Source organism: Topomyia yanbarensis, chromosome 2 (genome assembly GCF_030247195.1).
Source record: "Topomyia yanbarensis strain Yona2022 chromosome 2, ASM3024719v1, whole genome shotgun sequence".
Taxonomy (NCBI): domain Eukaryota; kingdom Metazoa; phylum Arthropoda; class Insecta; order Diptera; family Culicidae; genus Topomyia; species Topomyia yanbarensis.
The window spans coordinates 319269187-319287844 of record NC_080671.1 but is presented as its reverse complement, the minus strand read 5'-3'; the positions used below and the strand labels follow the sequence as shown (position 1 = coordinate 319287844).

Sequence of the window (18658 nt, the reverse complement as noted above, 5' to 3'; positions counted from 1 at the left end):
AGCTCATTTGGTCGCTGTTGTGCTATCTTATGACAAACGCCATTTTGGGGTAAACTAAGTTAGATATGCCACATTACTTGTCTAAAACATCTCTACAAAGTGGCATTTACAGAGTTTTGACATTCTGCTTGTTTACTGAGATATAGCGAGAAACGTGCTGAGAAATTTTTAATTTTTTGGTTCAAATGACTATGTCTGGGGATTGGCTCAAATCGTCGCTGTCGTGCTATCTTATGACAAGCGCCATTTAGCACTTTTCGAGAAAAACTATTTTTAAAGTTTGAGATTGAATATCTTAAAATTTATAAATGCTAGAAGCTTTTCGGAGAAGACATTCGATACTTCTATCTTTTCTGAAGTAATTTCTCGATTTGTGTGAAGATCGGTTGACTACACTTACAGTTTTTGTTTAAAATGTAAACCAAAGTCGCTCGCATACGTGTCATAAGTGTGTATTCATGATAAAATATGTATGATGTGTCACAAATGTGCATAGAAGATTTCATATAAAAATGAATTATAACTGATTCGTAAAATTATGTGTTATAGATCACTATGTCCAATATCATACTTTTCCATGCGATAGCAGCAATATCAGGTTGCAAAATGACAGTATTGGAACACAAAGTTTTCCCAATTTTCCTCCTTTATTCAGGAAAAACAATAAACAAAAGTTGGTTTCATTGACAATTTAGAGACAATTTCTATCAAACAATGTTATTGTTGACAGGTGACTAGACGAAACAAATATTCTGCTTGCATAATTCATCACTACATTTCGGTATACTTTCCAAAACAAGTGGAAATCTCAAAAGGAAATTTGTTCGATAATCTTGAATATATAAGCCAACAATTCCCAGAAAAAAACTATGGTAGGAAAAGTTTTGCTCCCGAGACAAGAACCTAGCTAATGCTTATGGTTGATCTGCATAGGAATTACCTATGTCATCAGAGACATCTGTTGGCTTGCTATAAGCTTTTCGGCTTATAGCAAGCCAACAAACTAAGAATGTTGTCTCTTTTTTCTTTGTAATAAGATAGCACAACTCGATCACTCGAGAAATTGGCGCTTGTCATAACCATGTTTCGCTATATCTCAGTAACCCAGCAGAATTTCAAAATTCTGAAAACGCGACTTTATGGAGATTTTAAAATTTAGTCACATGGCATATCTAACACAGTTCACCCCAAAATGGCGTTTGTCATAAGATAGCACAACAGCGACGAAATTATCTTGATGTATAAGATGTTTTTATATGTAATACTATCTGCGAAACGCAAAGGCATAATCATTTTGTAAACAAAAATACAAGGATTGCGAGAAAAATGCCATTTACGTTTTAAACTGGAAATATGGAATATTTGGCAACACTTTAACCAAAAATAACTATTTTTTCCTAGATTCCCTGACTCATTTCCTTCAAAATGCATTTCATCGATTGTTTATAGACCAAATGAAGCCAAAGATATGAATAAAAGTTAATAATTCCATATCAACTTTTGAATAGGGCTAATAAGATTTGTAAACAAACTTTTGTTTTGCTGATTTCTCTTAATTTGCTATAATTTTAACACAGAAAACATTTGAAATTGATTCTACCATGTTGATTTATGTGTATTTTTCATGGAATACAACTCGGCAGCGGAATAATGAGCGAAATAAGTTTGTTTACAAAAGTCTCATTAGCCCTTTTGAAGAATTAATATTGAACTGATTTTTTTCTATGGAAAATTTTCCATGCACGACTATGACACGCCATACAAATTTTGTCATCAATACACGCCTATGACACGTGTGTGAGACTTTTATTTACATTTATAGTAAAAACTCGCAACATAGTCATCTGATCTTCGTAATATTTGTGAGACTAGTAGAGAATAGATAGAAGCATCAATTGTCTTCTTTTTATTGTTTATACCATTTATAAGTTTTAAGATATTTAATGTTAAACATTAAAAATCGTTTTTCTCGAAATGTGCAAAATGGCTCTTGTCATAAGATAGCACAACAGCGACGATTTGTCATTAGTCTACTGCCTGCGACATGTTCTTTCTAGATTTTGATCCTACAGAAATTCAGTTGTTGTTTCTACATATAAGCACCTGAAGAGACGAACGAAAGAACTTAGCTAATCACATATGTGTCATAGGAAATATTATTATGGTGTCACAAATTACCGTTCGAGATTTTATCAAGAATTTGGGACTGTTTTCTATTCGAAACATCTGTATTTCGTCACAGGGCATCTTAGACAATTAAGTACTAGGTAATTTCATGTTAGAAGCGATAGATCTGAAAAGGAAACACTCATAAATAACGTAGCGCAAAATTGCCCAAAATTGATTCCTCCTTCCCCCGCATTAACTCCCGTAACTCAATTATCACATGGCTACTATTCAGCACGCTGAGTCATTTTCCTGTGGTCTTTGTGAATCCGACTATGAAACCTCATATTATCTGATATACAACTGTCCAACAGCAATGCAATTGCGATTTGGAGTAATTTTATTATTTTTATTTATAAGATGTTACATGAATTAATTTGATAAAATCTGATCAGCGATCCTTCTCCATAACACATGGTCCGCGGCTGCCTCTCTCCACCCACGGTTGCGTCCGATATCTTCCAGATCTTGCTGCACGTGGTCAGTCCACCTAGCCCGCTGCGCTCCTCGTCGTCTTGTACTTGCCGGATTTGAGCCGAACACAATTTCAGTAGGGTTGTTGCCCCGCATTCTCGCAACGTGCCCTGTTCATCGGATCCTTCAGGCTTTGGCCACCTTCTGGATACTTGGTTCGCCGTAGAGCCTGGCGAGCTCATGGTTCATTCTTCGCCTCAATACACCGTTCTCCTGCACGCCGCCAAAGATAGCCCTAAGCACACGACGATTGAAGACTCCAAGTGCTTGCAAGTCCTCCTCGAGCATGGTCCAGGTTGCGTGTCCGTAGAGGATCACTGGTCTTATCAGTGTTCTGTAAATGGTACAATTAGCGCGTGGGTGAATTTTTTTCAAACTCGATTTCTTTTGGAGGCTATAGTAGGCACGACTTCCATTGAAGATGTCTCTTTGGATTTCTCGACTGTTATTATTATAAGCCGTTAGCAGAGATCCGAGGTATATGAATTCCACCACGATCTCGAATACATCCCCGTCGATCGTAACACTGATTCCTAGGCGAGATCCTACCCGGTCGGTCCCTCCTATCAGCATGTACTTTGTTTTAGACGCGTTCACCACCAATCCAAGTTTTGCTGCATCTCGTTTCAATCGGGTGTATAAAGCTCAACCACCGTTTCGAATGTTCCCCAATAAGGTCCATGTCATCCGCAAAGCATACAATTGGCTGAATCGTGTGAAAATCGTACCTTAGTTCTTGAAAACCTTCCAGTACAGTGGTTCTCAACCTTGTTCATACCACGGAACCCTTAGAAATCACACTGGGTTGCCACGGACCCACACTGATAAACATCGATTTTGTATGCTATCAAAATGTTTTTTTCAGTTTGCTAGGAAGCAAGACCTAAAATTTCTATATGCACTCAGAAAATACATTTTTCTTCGCGGACCCCCAGGAACGACTTCGCGGCACGCGGCAGGTACTAAAAACCATCACCTTGTCTTAGTCCCAGGCGGGATCCAAAATGATCTTAAGAGCTCACCCGGTATCCTCACACAGTTTTGCACCCCCTTCATCGTCGCTTTAATTAATCTAGTGAGCTTCCCGGGAAGCCGCGTTCGTTCATAATTTTCCATAACTCTGTGCGGTTGATGCTAACGTATGCCACCTTGAAATTGACGAACAGTTGGCGCGCGTTGGGACCAGTATTCACAGCATTTCCGGAGGAATTTTCGCACGTTGAAGATCTGGTTTGTTGTCGAGCGCCCGTTGATAAAACCGGCCTGATAACTTCCCACGAACTCATTAGTAGCAGATGGTAGACGTCCGAAGATAACCTTGGGATAACACTTTGTTGGCGGCATTCAGAATTGTGATTGTTCTATAGTTCTCACATTTCAGTTTGTCGCCCCTCTTATAGATTGGCAAATAACCCCTTGAACTCCTACGGTAGATGTTCGGATTCCCAGATTCTGGCCTTTCTTGGCACATATTGATGAGTTCAGCTCCACGACCATTCTTACTAACTGCTTCATTGTTCTTGAGCTGTTGAATGGTATCCTTAACTTCCCCCAGCGTTGGAATACGCTGGTTTCCAACGTTCACCGTACTGACGTAGTATATTCCTCTGCTGCCTTGGCCTTCTGCATCTGTTTCTTCATTGCCGTTAAAGTGTTCAAAATAGTGTTGGTCACACCTTTCAGTCACCTCTCGTCCATCCGTCAGAGTGCTTCCATCCTTAAGCCTGCACCTTTCGGCTCGCGGCACGATTCCTTTGCGGAATGCATTGAGCTTCTGCAAGAATTTTCGGATTTCTTGAGGGCGGTACGGAATTCTTCTGGAATAGGCGGGCCTGTTGCTTCCGCTTCAGTCGGCGTCGTTCTACGTTCAGCCGCGTTCGATGCTGAAGCATCAATGCCCGAGCTGCGTCCTTCTTTTCTAAAATCCCTCTACAATCCTCGTGAAACCTGTCGTTCCATTGACTTCGTTCCACATACCCGACGACGCTTTCAACTGTGTTGTTTATAGCTACTGTGATAACGTTCTAGCAATCCTCAAGAGAGGCCCCATCGAGCGCACTCTCATTCGGCAACGCTGCCTCCAGACTCTGTGCATATGTTATGGAGACTTCTGGTGAGTTCAGTCACCCAAGATCATTCCAAGGCGGGCGTCGGTATCGGACATTGTTAATTACGAAGAGTTTTGAGCGCAGTTTTACCATTACCAGGTAGTGGTCCGAGTCAATGTTAGCACCACGATACGTTCTGATAATGTCAGAGAAGTGCCGTCCATCGATCAAAACGTGGACAATTTGTGATTCAGTCATTTGTGGTGGTATACTTATACGGGAGGCAATGCTGGAAATAGATATGGTCCGATCACGCGATTCTGCATTTCGCCCATCACGATGAAAGCTGCAACGCTACTATGCCAAACTTGCGATCCTTCAATGCATCGGAAAGTGCTTTCGAAGAAGTTGAGAGACCTACAGTTCCACGTCCCGAGTTCCTTGTTCTATGCTATGGTCTTCGCCGATTGTAGAAATCCGTATGATCTCGTTGATTGTTCGACGTTTAGTTTTTTATGGCTGGCTTACAAGGCCAGCCACCAACCTTTTAAATTTCCGGGGGACCATGGTGCATAGTTTAGCTTAGAGTCCCTCGCTGGTACTCGGACAATGATCAGCCGCCTCTAACATGGGGAACAGACGCTGTTGTGGGCCGTTCCTAACGTGGAGAACAGATGCTGCGATCCAGCTTTTTCGAAGCAAAATGTCTGTGTATAACCATAGTTTCCACCGGGAGTTGGTTACTCGATCTTCACTATAGTTACTCTTACTCCGACCAGTACCGCGCGGAGGTAGGGATAGGAGTTGCATGGGCGTAAGCTAAGAACCACAACTAGTGGGGTCTATTTTATTTATTTAGATACGCAATACCCAGCCATTTATTTTAATTTTAATATATTTGAATATTACTAAAAGTGAGAATTTGATAGAATATTTCATTGTCTAAAATTTTGGCGAAGCCTGCAAATTTATTTATAATCATTTGAGTATGTTAAAATTTTATCTGAAGTTTTAGTTTGGCACGGCCCGACGTTTAAACCTTTTAAAAGGTCCAGACTTTGGGGCTTTTAATGATTGTTATATAGAAACACGGTTCTGCGAATATAAAGACAAATTGAGCTGGATCAGAAATTCAGTATGAAATGAAGGTGGGTTACTGGTTATTACCTGATGAACAATGAATTATTCCTGGATTCTGAGAATAAGTATTTTTTAACTTAAACTTAGACCACAGATTACAGACGTTCATTTATTCCTTTTATTTTTTTCTTTATAATTTTTATCGCTCATAAACCAAGTTTCCTGATTAAAAATAGTTGTTTTACAAAGGAGGTTAATTAAAGATTACCGCGAAGGAATGAAAAAGAAGAAATGGATATATTTGTGACCGAACACAATTGTTCCTTTTTACTATATTAACCAGTATTTAGGAAAATTTGGTTTGTTCTTCTGGTCAAGAAATCAATTTTCGAAATCCTTTTTTTTGCAAATAAACTGTTCATTTCTAATGTATCAGTTTAGAATATGATTACTGACAAAGACAATGACACGAACAAGAAAGTCTTTATCTACATTTCTCTACACTGTCCTGTTCGTGTCATTGTCTTTGTCAGCAATCATATTCTATACTGAATCCCAAGTTATTCGAATTGTGTCAAAATTCTTAGTTTGGTCCTCTTTTTAAGATATCAATTTCCAAAATCTTTTTATTTTTGCAAATAAACTGTTCGTTACATTAGAAACTAAATGTAACGAACAGTTTGTTTGTAAAAGTGAAAGGATTTTGGAAATTGATTTCTTGAAAAGAAGATCAGACCAAGAATTTTGATACAATTCGAATAACTTCGGATTATTTTATATTGATTGTATATCATAAATTGTTCATCCGAGTTTCACTTTTAGTAATATTTAAATGCCTAACGTACCACCTAATGGCAAAATATTGAACTAGTTTTAAAGTTTTCATACAAAAAACTTTAAAATGAAAAGTAGTTTTGGTCGTAAATAAAATGGGTTTATTCTTTCATATCTTGAAGTTTTAAAGATGCCGATTTTTTTCGAATAAAGTTTTTCTGCCAAACACATCGTGATTTTCTATAGCTATGGAATCTAAGTGTTCATGAATGAAAAGAGTACATTTACACCACATGCTAAAAATAACGAGTGTGTTGTGTTATTCTATTTCGTTGAAAGTGATACTGATGTGAGGAAGCTGTTAAAATTTAATCTAAACAGTAATATAAATTTAGCAATATGATTTATAATAAATTTCGTCTTTGACAAGAGAGAATTGAGAGAATTGTCGAATTGGTTGGGACAGTGCGATATTTTCGTTCCTATGCAGTGTTGCTATCTGTTATTTTTAGCACATACTAGTCACGGTCGTAGCTCGCTTTTTATGCCAAGTTGAAGTTATAGTTCATTCTTGTCAGAGCTGTACTGAGCAGTAGCAAAAAACGACCGAAAAATCTTTTGTTGTGCTGATTTTTGGGCCATCTTAAATTGAAATTTTTTCTTCGAAATTGCTACGTAAATAATTTTAAAGTGTTAAGAAGTAACTGAAATGTTAATACCGATCAGAGTGTTGTGTTTGTTTCATTGGATTTTATTTTCTTCGAACAATAGGTTGGGACAAGCGAGTTGTATAGGTTGGGATACAATGCACTTACGCTCGCGTACAAGCTTGTGTACAAATTTTACATGTAAAAACTGTGAGTCAGATTAACTCTGTCAAATGGAAGTAAATAAGTCTTTGAGGTGCTTATTCTTACTCTAAACTACAAATCAACAAATCAATATTAACCAATAAATAAATACAATGCATTGAAATTTAAATTGTCTTTAATTATTTACATTGTTAAAAGTGTCCCAATCTATACGACAAAATTTTTGTTGGCCATTTTGATGCCGTGCAGAAAATTGATCCTGAGTCTTATTCAAAATTACAAGTAAACATCTTCCATTCGCAAACATTAAGCTACATAATTTATCTACAAAATGGTGTACTATGAGCTAAAAAATATTGCCATGGAAACAAGATATCAGCTTCAAAACAAACCCGTCCCAACCTAGACTACATTCCCTTATCATTTTTTTAATTTCGTTTATAGAGGTTTTAACCTTACGCTCATTCGCCTCTTTTCGGGTGAGAAAAATCTCTAACCCTATGTACGGGGTAGGGAATCGAACCCAAGTGAACTGCGTACACGGCAATCGATTCACCAATACGTTATGTCCGCCCTCTTCCGTATCATTCTTTAGCAGTATGGAAAGATGGAAAAAGGATTAACATATCCTCCTTGATGCCCTATTTGGTATTTTAGTTAGCCATTGTTTTACAAACGGGTGGCAAATACATAAAGTCTACAGCAGCTTTTTTTTCTTTCATACCCAACTCTTATGACCAGATTGGTGGATGGTGGTTTCTAAGGAGGAGATTTCGTCGAGCAAAGTAACGGCACTTGAGCACGAAAATTATTCGCTTCACGTGTGAATTGTCTGTTGGGAGTACCTATATGGCGGGAAAAAAATGTTTCACTATACTATACAGCTAAAACGAACTCATTTTGTCCCAGTTTGTAGAAATGGTCTACGAGCTGCAGCGAACGACTGTTGATTGGGAGTACCATACGGAGCGCACGAGGAGACACAGCCTAAGCAGTGTGAACGGAGTCAGTTGGCCGAGAGGTCTCGTGCTGCGTGGATCTGGGACAATCAACGGGATGAAGTACATCAGGGGCAACAGACGCGACTATGACCGATGGAAGCTGCTCGGAAACGATGGATGGGGATGGGATGAGGTGCTGGAGTATTTCAAAAAATCCGAAGATAACAAGGTTAAGCGGCTAGCAAATGGTAAATGGCACAGCACGGGAGGATACTTAAGTGTAGATTATTACGACGATAGTGATCCGATGAATCGGGTACTGACGGATGCTGCGGACGAAATGGGATTCCAAGAGCTGGCAGATTTAAATAGCGATGAGTATGTCGGATATGGACGGTCTCAATTTACGATTGCCAACGGCACTCGTTGTAGTCCAGCTAAAGCTTTTTTGAGTACAATCCAGCATCGAAAAAATTTACATGTTATTAAGCACGCTTTCGTTACAACAGTTTCGTTCGAAGGTAATGGCACTGCGGTACGAGGTGTAAATTTCATTTTACGCAATAGATTCTCGATGCGAGCATTGGCCAGAAAAGAAGTAATTATTTCAGCCGGAGCCGTTAATACCCCTAAATTGTTGATGCTTTCGGGAATCGGACGAAGGTCAGCGATTGCACCGGTTGGAATATCCCAACGCGCTGATTTGGATGTTGGCGAGAACCTTCAGGATCACGTTGCGATACCACTGTTTTTCAAGTTCAACCGATCATCAAGAGGAATTGTCAATCTGACGCTAGAAAAGATACTGAATCTGTTCATATTTACATTGAAAAACCGTCAACAACCACTGACGAATCATTACGTATCAAGTGTAATTGCGTTCGTAAATACAGTTAGTAGTGACGATCCTTTTCCGGATGTCCAATTTGAATATACGCAATTTAAAAAAGGTGGATCATCGTCGATCATTGTGACACGGGCTATGGGCTATAATGAGCAGATTGTACAATCAGTACATAAGGCGGAATTAGAGGCGGATGTAGTTATGGCTCGAATACACGTTCTGAATCCTGAGTCGAGAGGCAAAATCAGACTGGCGAGCAACGATCCATATGTTGATCCTATTATAGACAGCGGTTACCTGAACGATTATGAGGATTTGAAAACACTCGTACGAGCTATCCGTATACAGACACAGATGCTCAGTACGGATTCGTTCCGTCGAAACGAAGCCGAACTTCATCGATTGCCCATCCCAGCGTGTCGGTTCATCCTGTACGATACTGACGAGTATTGGGAGTGTTATGTTCGACATCTTACAACTACATTGTATCACCCGTCGGGAACGACAAAAATGGGACCGGATAGTGATCCGGGTGCGGTGGTGGATTCAAGGTTGAAGGTGAAACAAGTAGAAAACCTGAGAGTCATTGACGCAAGCATTATGCCATTCATCGTGAGCGGGAATACCAATGCTCCTACGATAATGATTGGCGAGAGGGGGGCGGATTTCATTAAGCAAGATTATGAGTTGTGAATTTAAAGAATAAGCACAGTTTCACATTGAAACATACGCACTGTTTGAACGGCACTTCTGCACTAGGTTTATGGACTAGACTAGAGTCTAATACTGAGGCTCTTATTGTAGATCGTTGGAATGCAGTCTAGTATGGTGCGAACCAGAGTCGACTGGCAGTATACGGCAGAGCGGGCAACAGATTCAAGTCTTAGCATTGTGAATGGAACTTACTGGCCCAGGGGGAAGCTGCTTGGTGGAAGTGGTGCAATAAATGGAATGCAATATATTCGTGGAAATCGGAAAAATTACGATGACTGGGCTAAGCTTGGAAATCATGGCTGGAGTTGGAGAGAAGTTTTAAAATATTTTAAAAAGTCCGAAAATAATAAAGTTCCTGAAATAGTGAATGGTAATGGTGGAAAATACCATGGAGTAGGAGGATACATGACTATCGATCACTTTTCGGCAACTACACCTTACCACGACATACTAAAACGGGCGACGAAAGAAGCGGGTTTTAACCAGTTATTAGAATTTAATGCCGAAGATCACATAGGGTATTCACTATTTCAGTATAACATAGAAGGAGCCACCAGGGACAGTTCCGCGAAAGCGTTTTTGAATCCCATCCAAAATCGACCCAATCTACACATAATTAAAAATGCATTTGTTGTATCACTTCTGTACGGTCCAGGAAATGTAGTTCAAGGGGTCGATATGATAATAGGAGATCGGGCCAACCTGAGAGCAATGGCAAGAAAGGAAGTTATTCTGTCAGCAGGTACCGTTAATACTCCTCAGCTGCTAATGCTGTCGGGAATAGGTAAACGGGAAGATTTGGAGCCACTGAAAATTCCGTTGCGAGCGGAGCTTAGCGTAGGAGAAAATCTGCAGGATCACGTATTTGTCCCAATATTTTATAGTCTTGGAAAACTGATTTCTGACATCGAACAAATAGAGAGCAAGATGCTAATAGATTTATTTGAGTTTACCTTGCTGAACCGAAGTCAACCTGTTACGTACGATCGCGTCATTAGTATTGTTGGATTCGCAAATACAAAAAGCAAAACTGCGATATTTCCCGATATCCAGTTCTTGAATATGTTTTTGGCCAAAGAAGATATAGACGCGATACAATTTTTCGAAGGCATAGGTTATGAAACAAACATTTTGGATTCGTTGACAGAAAGCGTAGAACAGCAGGATGTAGTTGCAGTACTAGTCACAGGTATTCAACCGAGGTCACGTGGAAAAATTCGTATCAAATCGACTAATCCATACCGTCACCCGTCGATCGAAACGGGTTACTTTAGCGATCATGATGACCTAGACGTTTTGCGTCGGGGTATCCGGATCCAGCAGAAATTGTTCGAAACGGAAACATTCAAAGATTATCAGACGGAACCTGTAGTTTTAAGTATCGCTGACTGTGACCAACTACAGTACGATTCCGATGACTATTGGGACTGCTATATTCGACATATGAGTACCACGCTGTACCATCCGGTCGGGACGGCGAAAATGGGTCCAAAAACTGATCCCGATGCAGTTGTTGACGAACAGCTACGAGTATATGGAGTTAGCGGGCTACGAGTCGTGGATGCTAGCATTATGCCAACAATAACAAGCGGAAACACTAATGCCCCAACGGTTATGATAGCCGAAAAAGCATGTGATATGATTAAGACTACTCATCTGTAACAATGTTGTGATACTCAAGAGATTTTTTATGAATAAAATAAAAAACCTTCCATCTGGGTGTTTCATTTCTGCTGTTTGGGTTATTCTGGTGCTTGGTTTTTCATTTGAGAATATTTACATTCTAGATACCGGAAACGTTTTTCACTATACAACGAACTGACGCGGATTGGGCTTTCTTCGCGGAACGTTCTGACAGCTATAGTCAATGCTCAACTCAAGGAAGCTTTTGGCCACGAGGTAAGATGCTCGGAGGAAGTGGTGCAATCAACGCTATGCTGTATGTACGCGGGAACCGGCGAGATTATGACCGATGGGAGGAAGCAGGCAATGTCGGTTGGGGGTACGATGAGGTGCTGAAATATTTCCGGAAGTCTGAAGATAACAAAGATCCCGAAATAGCCGATTCTTTTGGTGGAAAGTATCATGGCAAAGATGGTTATTTGAAGGTTCAAAAATTTCCTGTTGAAAATTCTTTACTGGAGCTTGTGCTCGAGGGTGGCCAGCAGTTAGGATACAAAAAATTGTTGGATATAAATGGTGAAGAGCATATTGGTTTCAGCCAATTACAAGGTAACACCGATAGGGGCACTCGCTGTAGTCCGGCGAAAGCCTTTTTAGTTCCCGTTAAGGATAGACCAAATTTGCATATAATTAAACACGCTAGAATAATCAATGTGGAGCGTGATGGGAAAGGAGTGTATCGATGGGTTAATTATATGTATCAGGAACACCACCTGAAGGCGGCAAAGGCTTCCAAAGAAGTTATTATTTCCGCTGGATCGATCAATACTCCACAAATCCTAATGCTCTCCGGAATTGGCCCACGATCACTGCTGGAATCAGTTGGAATCGATGTCATTGCGGATCTACCGGTAGGAAAGAATCTTCAGGATCACCTTATCGTACCAATGTTAATTAAATTGAACAAATCGACTGCAACAAACTATGATGCACATATAGAGTTCACGAAGAATTATAATGAGTATTTAATGTACAGAACTGGTCCTCTAGCATCTCATGGAGTAACTTCCGCATCGGCGTTTGTAAACACTGTAAACGTAACGGACAAATACCCAGATATCCAGCTACACTTCTTCGAATTCCGAAAAAGCTCAAAGAAATCAATTATGTTCACCGAAAAAGTGGGATATAATGACGAAATTTCTGAATCATTCCTAGAAGCAACCGAAGAAGCCGATGTGCTGATGGCATTTGTTACATTGCTGAATCCTAAATCGAGAGGATCTATCGAAATCACCACACCGGATTGGAAGCCATACATACCACCGAAAATTATTGCCAATTATTTAGAACATTCCGAAGATGTCGCTACCGTAATTCGAGGCACGAGAATTGTTCAACGTTTAATCGAAACGAAAGTGTTCAAGGAGAACGAAGCGGAGCTCCATCGGATGAAACTTCCTGTCTGTAATAAGCTGCAATATGACAGTGACGAGTACTGGGAATGCTATGCTCGTCACATGACGATAACGCTGTATCACCCAGTTGGAACAGCCAAGATGGGACCAAGAAAAGATACTTCTGCGGTGGTAGACGAAAGGTTGAAGGTGCGATCCGTTTCCGGCCTACGTGTGGCAGATGGTAGTATCATGCCAAATATCGTATCCGGGAATACCAACGCACCGATCATGATGATTGGTGAAAAGATTGCTGACATGATCAAAGAGGACTGGATGCCATCGAAAAAGGAACATAATGAGTTGTAAGAATATTATTTCATATTATTTGTAGAATCTTGATTTGAAATTTTATGCATATTAGTTCTGTTGTTATTGCCATTTGTTACAAATATATTTGCTAAACTATTCATTTCATACTCATCATTTAAATAAAAAGAAATCATCAATGCTACTGCCATAAAATCGTGACCTATTAGCATGCATATGATCACACATGAGCTTAAACTATATGTATTCTTTAGCGTGTGTACGTATTTATTGCATGATTTGTGCATGGCAACTGTCAGGGCAGCCACTGAAAATAATCACATATATTCGTAAAATTTTCCCCCATTCCATTACACAGATTCCGCTAATGTTGATGCATACACTGAACACCTCCTTTGCTTGGAATTATTATGCGGAAAAAAGTACGATAGCCAGTAAAGGATACAAGAACGGATGCTACTGGCCTCGAGGGAAAATGCTGGGCGGTTGCAGCAGCAACAATGCAATGCTCTATGTTAGAGGAAACAGTCGCGATTATGACCGCTGGGAAGAGCTGGGAAATCCCACCTGGGGTTGGAAGAATGTATTAAGGTACTTCAAGAAATCGGAAGACAATGGAGCCTATCACATCCAGCAAGAAAAGAGCGCTTTCCACGGCAAAGGTGGTCCACAAAAGGTCAATTCGTTTATGTCGAATGACATGACTAAAATTTTGATCACAGAGGCTGCCGCTGAGCTCGGTTATTCCGAAATTATGGATATAAACAGTGACGAGTTCATAGGATACTGTGTCTTGCAGGGAACGATTCTGGACGGAAAAAGGTACAGTACTGCGAAAGGTTTTTTGAATACCATCAAAGACAGAACAAATCTGCATATAATCAAGAACGCGCACGTCACCAAGGTCAATGTGGAGAATGGTGTGACGACCGGCGTTACTTTTGATATCGGCGAAAACAAAAACATTGTTGCTGAAGTGAAAAAAGAAGTAATACTCTCAGCTGGTGCAATCAACACACCACAGCTACTTCAACTTTCTGGAATTGGACCAAAGGACGAGTTGGAAAAACTGGACATTCCTTTGGTGAAAAATTCACCATTTGTTGGAGAAAACCTGCAGGATCACGTAATCGTACCGCTGTACCTAACCTTCCACAAATCTCGTCCAATAACCGTGGCCCTTGACGAATTTATTGACAGTATTTATTCGTATTTCAAATATGGATTGGGACCCTTGGGATCTATTGGTGCGACAGATTTAGTAGCTTTTGTGAATACGCAAAGTCCGTCGGCCAGATTCCCAGATATTCAATACCATCATTTCGTTTACAAAGCTAATCTGCCGGACTTTTCAGCTATCATGGAGAAGTTTGGCCTGGAAGATTACATTCTTGCACAAATTGTTGAAGCCAACAAAAACGCGGAGATATTGACTATATACGTCACGCTTTTGAATCCGAAATCAAAAGGCAATGTGAAGTTGAGAAGCTCGAACCCTTATGATCCTCCGGTAATTAACGCCAACTACTTGGAAGACCACCGGGATGTCGCCACTTTGATTCGCGGAATTAGACTGGCTCGAAGATTGCTTGAAACTCGCAACTTTAAGGATCATGAAGTGGAGGAAACTCGAATCAGCATTCCCGAGTGTGACAAGCTGGAATTCGAATCGGACAGCTACTGGGAATGCTACGTACGGTATCTGTCCACTACCATCTACCATCCGGTGGGAACGGCCAAAATGGGCCCCGAAAGTGACACCGCCGCTGTGGTAGATTCTCGCTTGAAGATGCATGGCTTGGAGGGATTACGGGTGATCGATGCTAGTATTATGCCTAACATTGTGAGCGGAAATACCAACGCACCGGCAATTATGATTGGCGAAAAGGGGGCAGATTTCATAAAGGAAGATTATGCCGAAAAGAAGAATACGCACACTGAATTCTGAATGAGGGCGACAGTTTGAGGCTTAATTTTACTAAAAATTTCTGTGAGCCAGCTTAAGAAATAAAGTTACCACATACGGGTATGAAATATAGCACATAAGTCTGCACCTACATGGAAACCTTTAAAATGAGCACGAAAAAAGGAAATATGCATTTATTATTTTAGAGTAGGTACATGTCAAGCATTCAAATAAAAGAAAACATTTCAGGATGACATTTCTATTTGATAAATATATACACCCCAAACGTCGTTCATTTCAGTCTTCGATCCACATTAGTACATACAACATTGCCCTTTTAGTGAGTCTTTCCTTTCGTTTAAAGTCTTTCTTTTCATCTAAACTATTTTTACTTTCCTAGGGCGAAACAAAAACAATTCTAACAGTCATCACCCAAATAAAAAAAATCTGAGGGTCCGAAACATAAATCTAGGTCAGCTTTTCAATTTATCAAGCCACAACCCAACAATAATTTAACAATGGAAGATCTTTCGAAAACGAGCGATTTGCCAAGTGTGGTAAATCCACTAATGATAATTTTTTTATAGATATTTAAACCTTTGGTCAGAAAAATCTCTTACGGCAACCGTTTGTGGTTCAGGTAAAGATATGGAAGCCTGGGTGTTGGCATTTCTTTCTGGAGATGAACTTTCCTCAGCGATTTCTGGGTTGGGTTGTCCGTAATGCGCCGTTTGTTCACTGAACTGGCATGTGTAATGATATCACCGTCTTCTGTACTGCAGGTTAAAGTAGGCGAGAATGGGTTGGTCTACCCCCATTCTCACCACAAAACACCATTTGAAATACCTGAAAAATAGTTTCTCCATGTGTCATCCTTAATAAATTCCACTTCTCCGAAATATGACATGAATCTTTTAATCACCACTTTGCAAGTAAGTGGAGCCAGATCATGTCATTTGACTTCAATATTTTCCTTATCCATAAATATCGGTGTTTTAAGTTGTTCTGCGAAATGAATCTTTTCGCCTGGGCCTGACGTGCTCAAGCTGGATGAAGATGAATTCCAAACACCAAAACTGCATTTTCACTTTCAGCAGATGTTCCACATCACAAAAGCACGAATGATCAAGTTTTGTTAATGAAACTCACTTATATTGATAGAACACCACTCAAGAATAAAAGTAACGGTATCCTTTGTTTTTCAGACAATGCACACAAATAGGAGAATTATGGGTAGAACCGACACCCCACAACTTTCCCTGGAAATCAAATTTTTAATCAATTTTGATGACACTTTACTATTACGACGTTTATGTAGAGCATTTGAAGACAAATTGGATTTACGTTAGTACGCTGAATTTCCTAAAAATAAACGAAACATATGACACCAGCGTACTTACTCGTGTAGATGTTAGATTTTGTTGGTAGATTTTAAGGTTTTAACCGAACAAAAGCTTTTCAAATTACCAGTTTTTTCAGTACCTATTATTATCGGCCTTTCCTGTGATCAACTGGGTGCATTGATGACGTATTTGAGAAACCGACACGCTGTTAAGATGCTTGTGTTTACTTGCGACTCATTACAAAAGGTTGAGGATCTTTGTGACACTTCACTTACACTATTAGAACACTATAGTAATAGCAGAAATATACAGAAATACTTGTATTATATTTATTTCTTATAAGTCTCTTTAAAAATCAAAAGTTGGATCTGTTGCTTATCAGATTCTATCGAAGCTATTGCTATTTCTGCAAAAAGCTCAAGCAAACCGAATTTGTAGTGTTCTCTTGGTTTGTCATAGATGTACTTTATCACAGTGAGACAAGATCTTTTGTATACCCCGGTAGATCGTTGGTGATCAGAGTCCCGAAAAATCAAAGTCTGAACAAGGTAGTTTTACCAAGAAGTGTGAGTCACTTATATGTGAATGAATCCTATTAGCAGAATGTAAAACGCTTTCAAATCTTCTTTTACGAAATTAAATTAATTAATATCGGATTTTTTACTCGGTGTAAGATGACAATGTGAACTAGATCATAAAAGTGTGACTGATTCGCGGGATCTATTAGTAGTCCCTAACAGTTGGACATAATAATATTATATTTCATGAATAACTCAGATTTTGTGAAAAAGTTCACATATCTTCTAAATATCACAAGCACTCAAAATAGATCGTGAATCATATATTAGGAATCATAAACTAATTCACGAATCCATGAATATTATTTTACGATTATGTGAACTATTTCACGAGCACAAATGGTCAGTCGTAACTATTACACTAGGGATCATGAACTAATCAGTAGCGACTGGGTCAAATGACACGTTCTCCATTAGACCTTTCCACATTTTGAAAAAGTTTTGAAATATACATCGGTCAGCTCAAATTCTTGTTCTAGGTGTGAATTTAAGAACTTTCGCGAAAAATGGCTTAATTTGGAAATGATTTAGAGGTGTCTCCAATCAAAAATCGTGTTTTTAATAAGTTTCCATAGGAAGACCACTTACACTCTGATTTAAAAGGCCTTACAAGCCCACATGTCGTCAAAGGTTGTTCCTTAGACATATCTTAACATGTTTTAACAGGTGAACATAGCTCTAATCGCACTAGAAAATTTGTTAATTGGATTTTTATACAGAAAAGAATACCAAAACCAAGAAAAAATGCTACTAATTTTCCTTGGTTTTGATATACTTTCCTATATGAAAATCCAGTTAACAAATTTTCTAGTGCGATTAGAGCTATGTTCACCTGTTAAAACATGTTAAGATATGTCTAAGGAACAAACTTTGACGACATGTGGGCTTGAAAGGCCTATTAATTCAGAGTGTAAGTGGTCTTCCTATGGAAACTTATCAAAAACACGATTTTTGATTGGAGACACCTCTAAATCATGTCCAAATTAAGCCATTTTTCGCGAAAGTTCTTAAATTCACACCTAGAACGAGAATTTGAGCTGACCGATGCATATTTCAAAACTTTTTCAAAATGTGGAGAGGTCTATTCTCCATGTTGGTCGATTTGTGCCTTGCCATGATTTGTCTTTTCATCATTTTCCTGATGGGAGGGATTGGGGATGTGGTAAGGTAAGGGATAAGGAAAACAACTACACAAAAACAATACGGAAGTATTCCAAGGGACACCCGTGAAAATCTTTTAACAGATCATTTTTCAGTACAATCGAAAATTGAACTTTCTCTAACCTTGCTTGCACCAGGTAGGATGATGAGCCCATTTGCGCCATGTTTCTATTATCACCCTACCAATTTGAAGCCGTTGGTTAGAGCAGTGTCTGCCATCTTTGTTCAACGCATTGAGCTAAATGGCAGCGCAACAATAGGGGTACTCGATTCGAATTTTCGTTGCGCTCAAACACAAGAATTTCACTGTTTTCAGTGCATTTGTATTATTATATTGGTTCTTAACAACGAAGCAAAGCTGTTGATGTCAACTTTTACGTATTCCATTGATTGTAGGGCGAGAAATTAACGAATTAGTGAGAAACCTTGCTTAGTATGGTGAAAATAGGCACTTCACCCTATGTATT

General features: G+C 39.4%; 4 protein-coding genes across 10 annotated transcripts in view; 3 read left to right on the top strand and 1 right to left on the bottom strand.

Annotated features, from left to right (window-relative positions):
- LOC131683719 (glucose dehydrogenase [FAD, quinone]) overlaps window positions 1-15464 on the top strand; it is a 33812-nt gene extending 18348 nt beyond the window's left edge. The window contains exon 2 of one of the 2 annotated variants that reach the window (XM_058965957.1): window positions 13562-15464. In XM_058965957.1, coding sequence (XP_058821940.1) covers window positions 13562-15151 — 1590 coding nt within the window. In that variant the 3' untranslated portion in view covers window positions 15152-15464. Of the gene's footprint in view, window positions 1-11640; window positions 13346-13561 lie in introns of those variants that run through there. The other variant, XM_058965956.1, reaches the window with a different exon arrangement.
- The window catches only part of LOC131683731 (flotillin-2), a 503804-nt gene that overhangs the window by 124194 nt on the left and 360952 nt on the right, over window positions 1-18658 (bottom strand). The window lies entirely within an intron of this gene.
- LOC131683727 (glucose dehydrogenase [FAD, quinone]-like) lies at window positions 6744-9845 on the top strand. Its single transcript, XM_058965970.1, has one exon. The coding sequence runs from the start codon at window positions 8273-8275 to the stop codon at window positions 9830-9832; it is 1560 nt and encodes a 519-aa protein (XP_058821953.1). The 5' UTR covers window positions 6744-8272; the 3' UTR covers window positions 9833-9845.
- On the top strand, window positions 9953-11598 carry LOC131683726 (glucose dehydrogenase [FAD, quinone]-like). Its single transcript, XM_058965969.1, has one exon. The coding sequence runs from the start codon at window positions 9953-9955 to the stop codon at window positions 11513-11515; it is 1563 nt and encodes a 520-aa protein (XP_058821952.1). The 3' UTR covers window positions 11516-11598.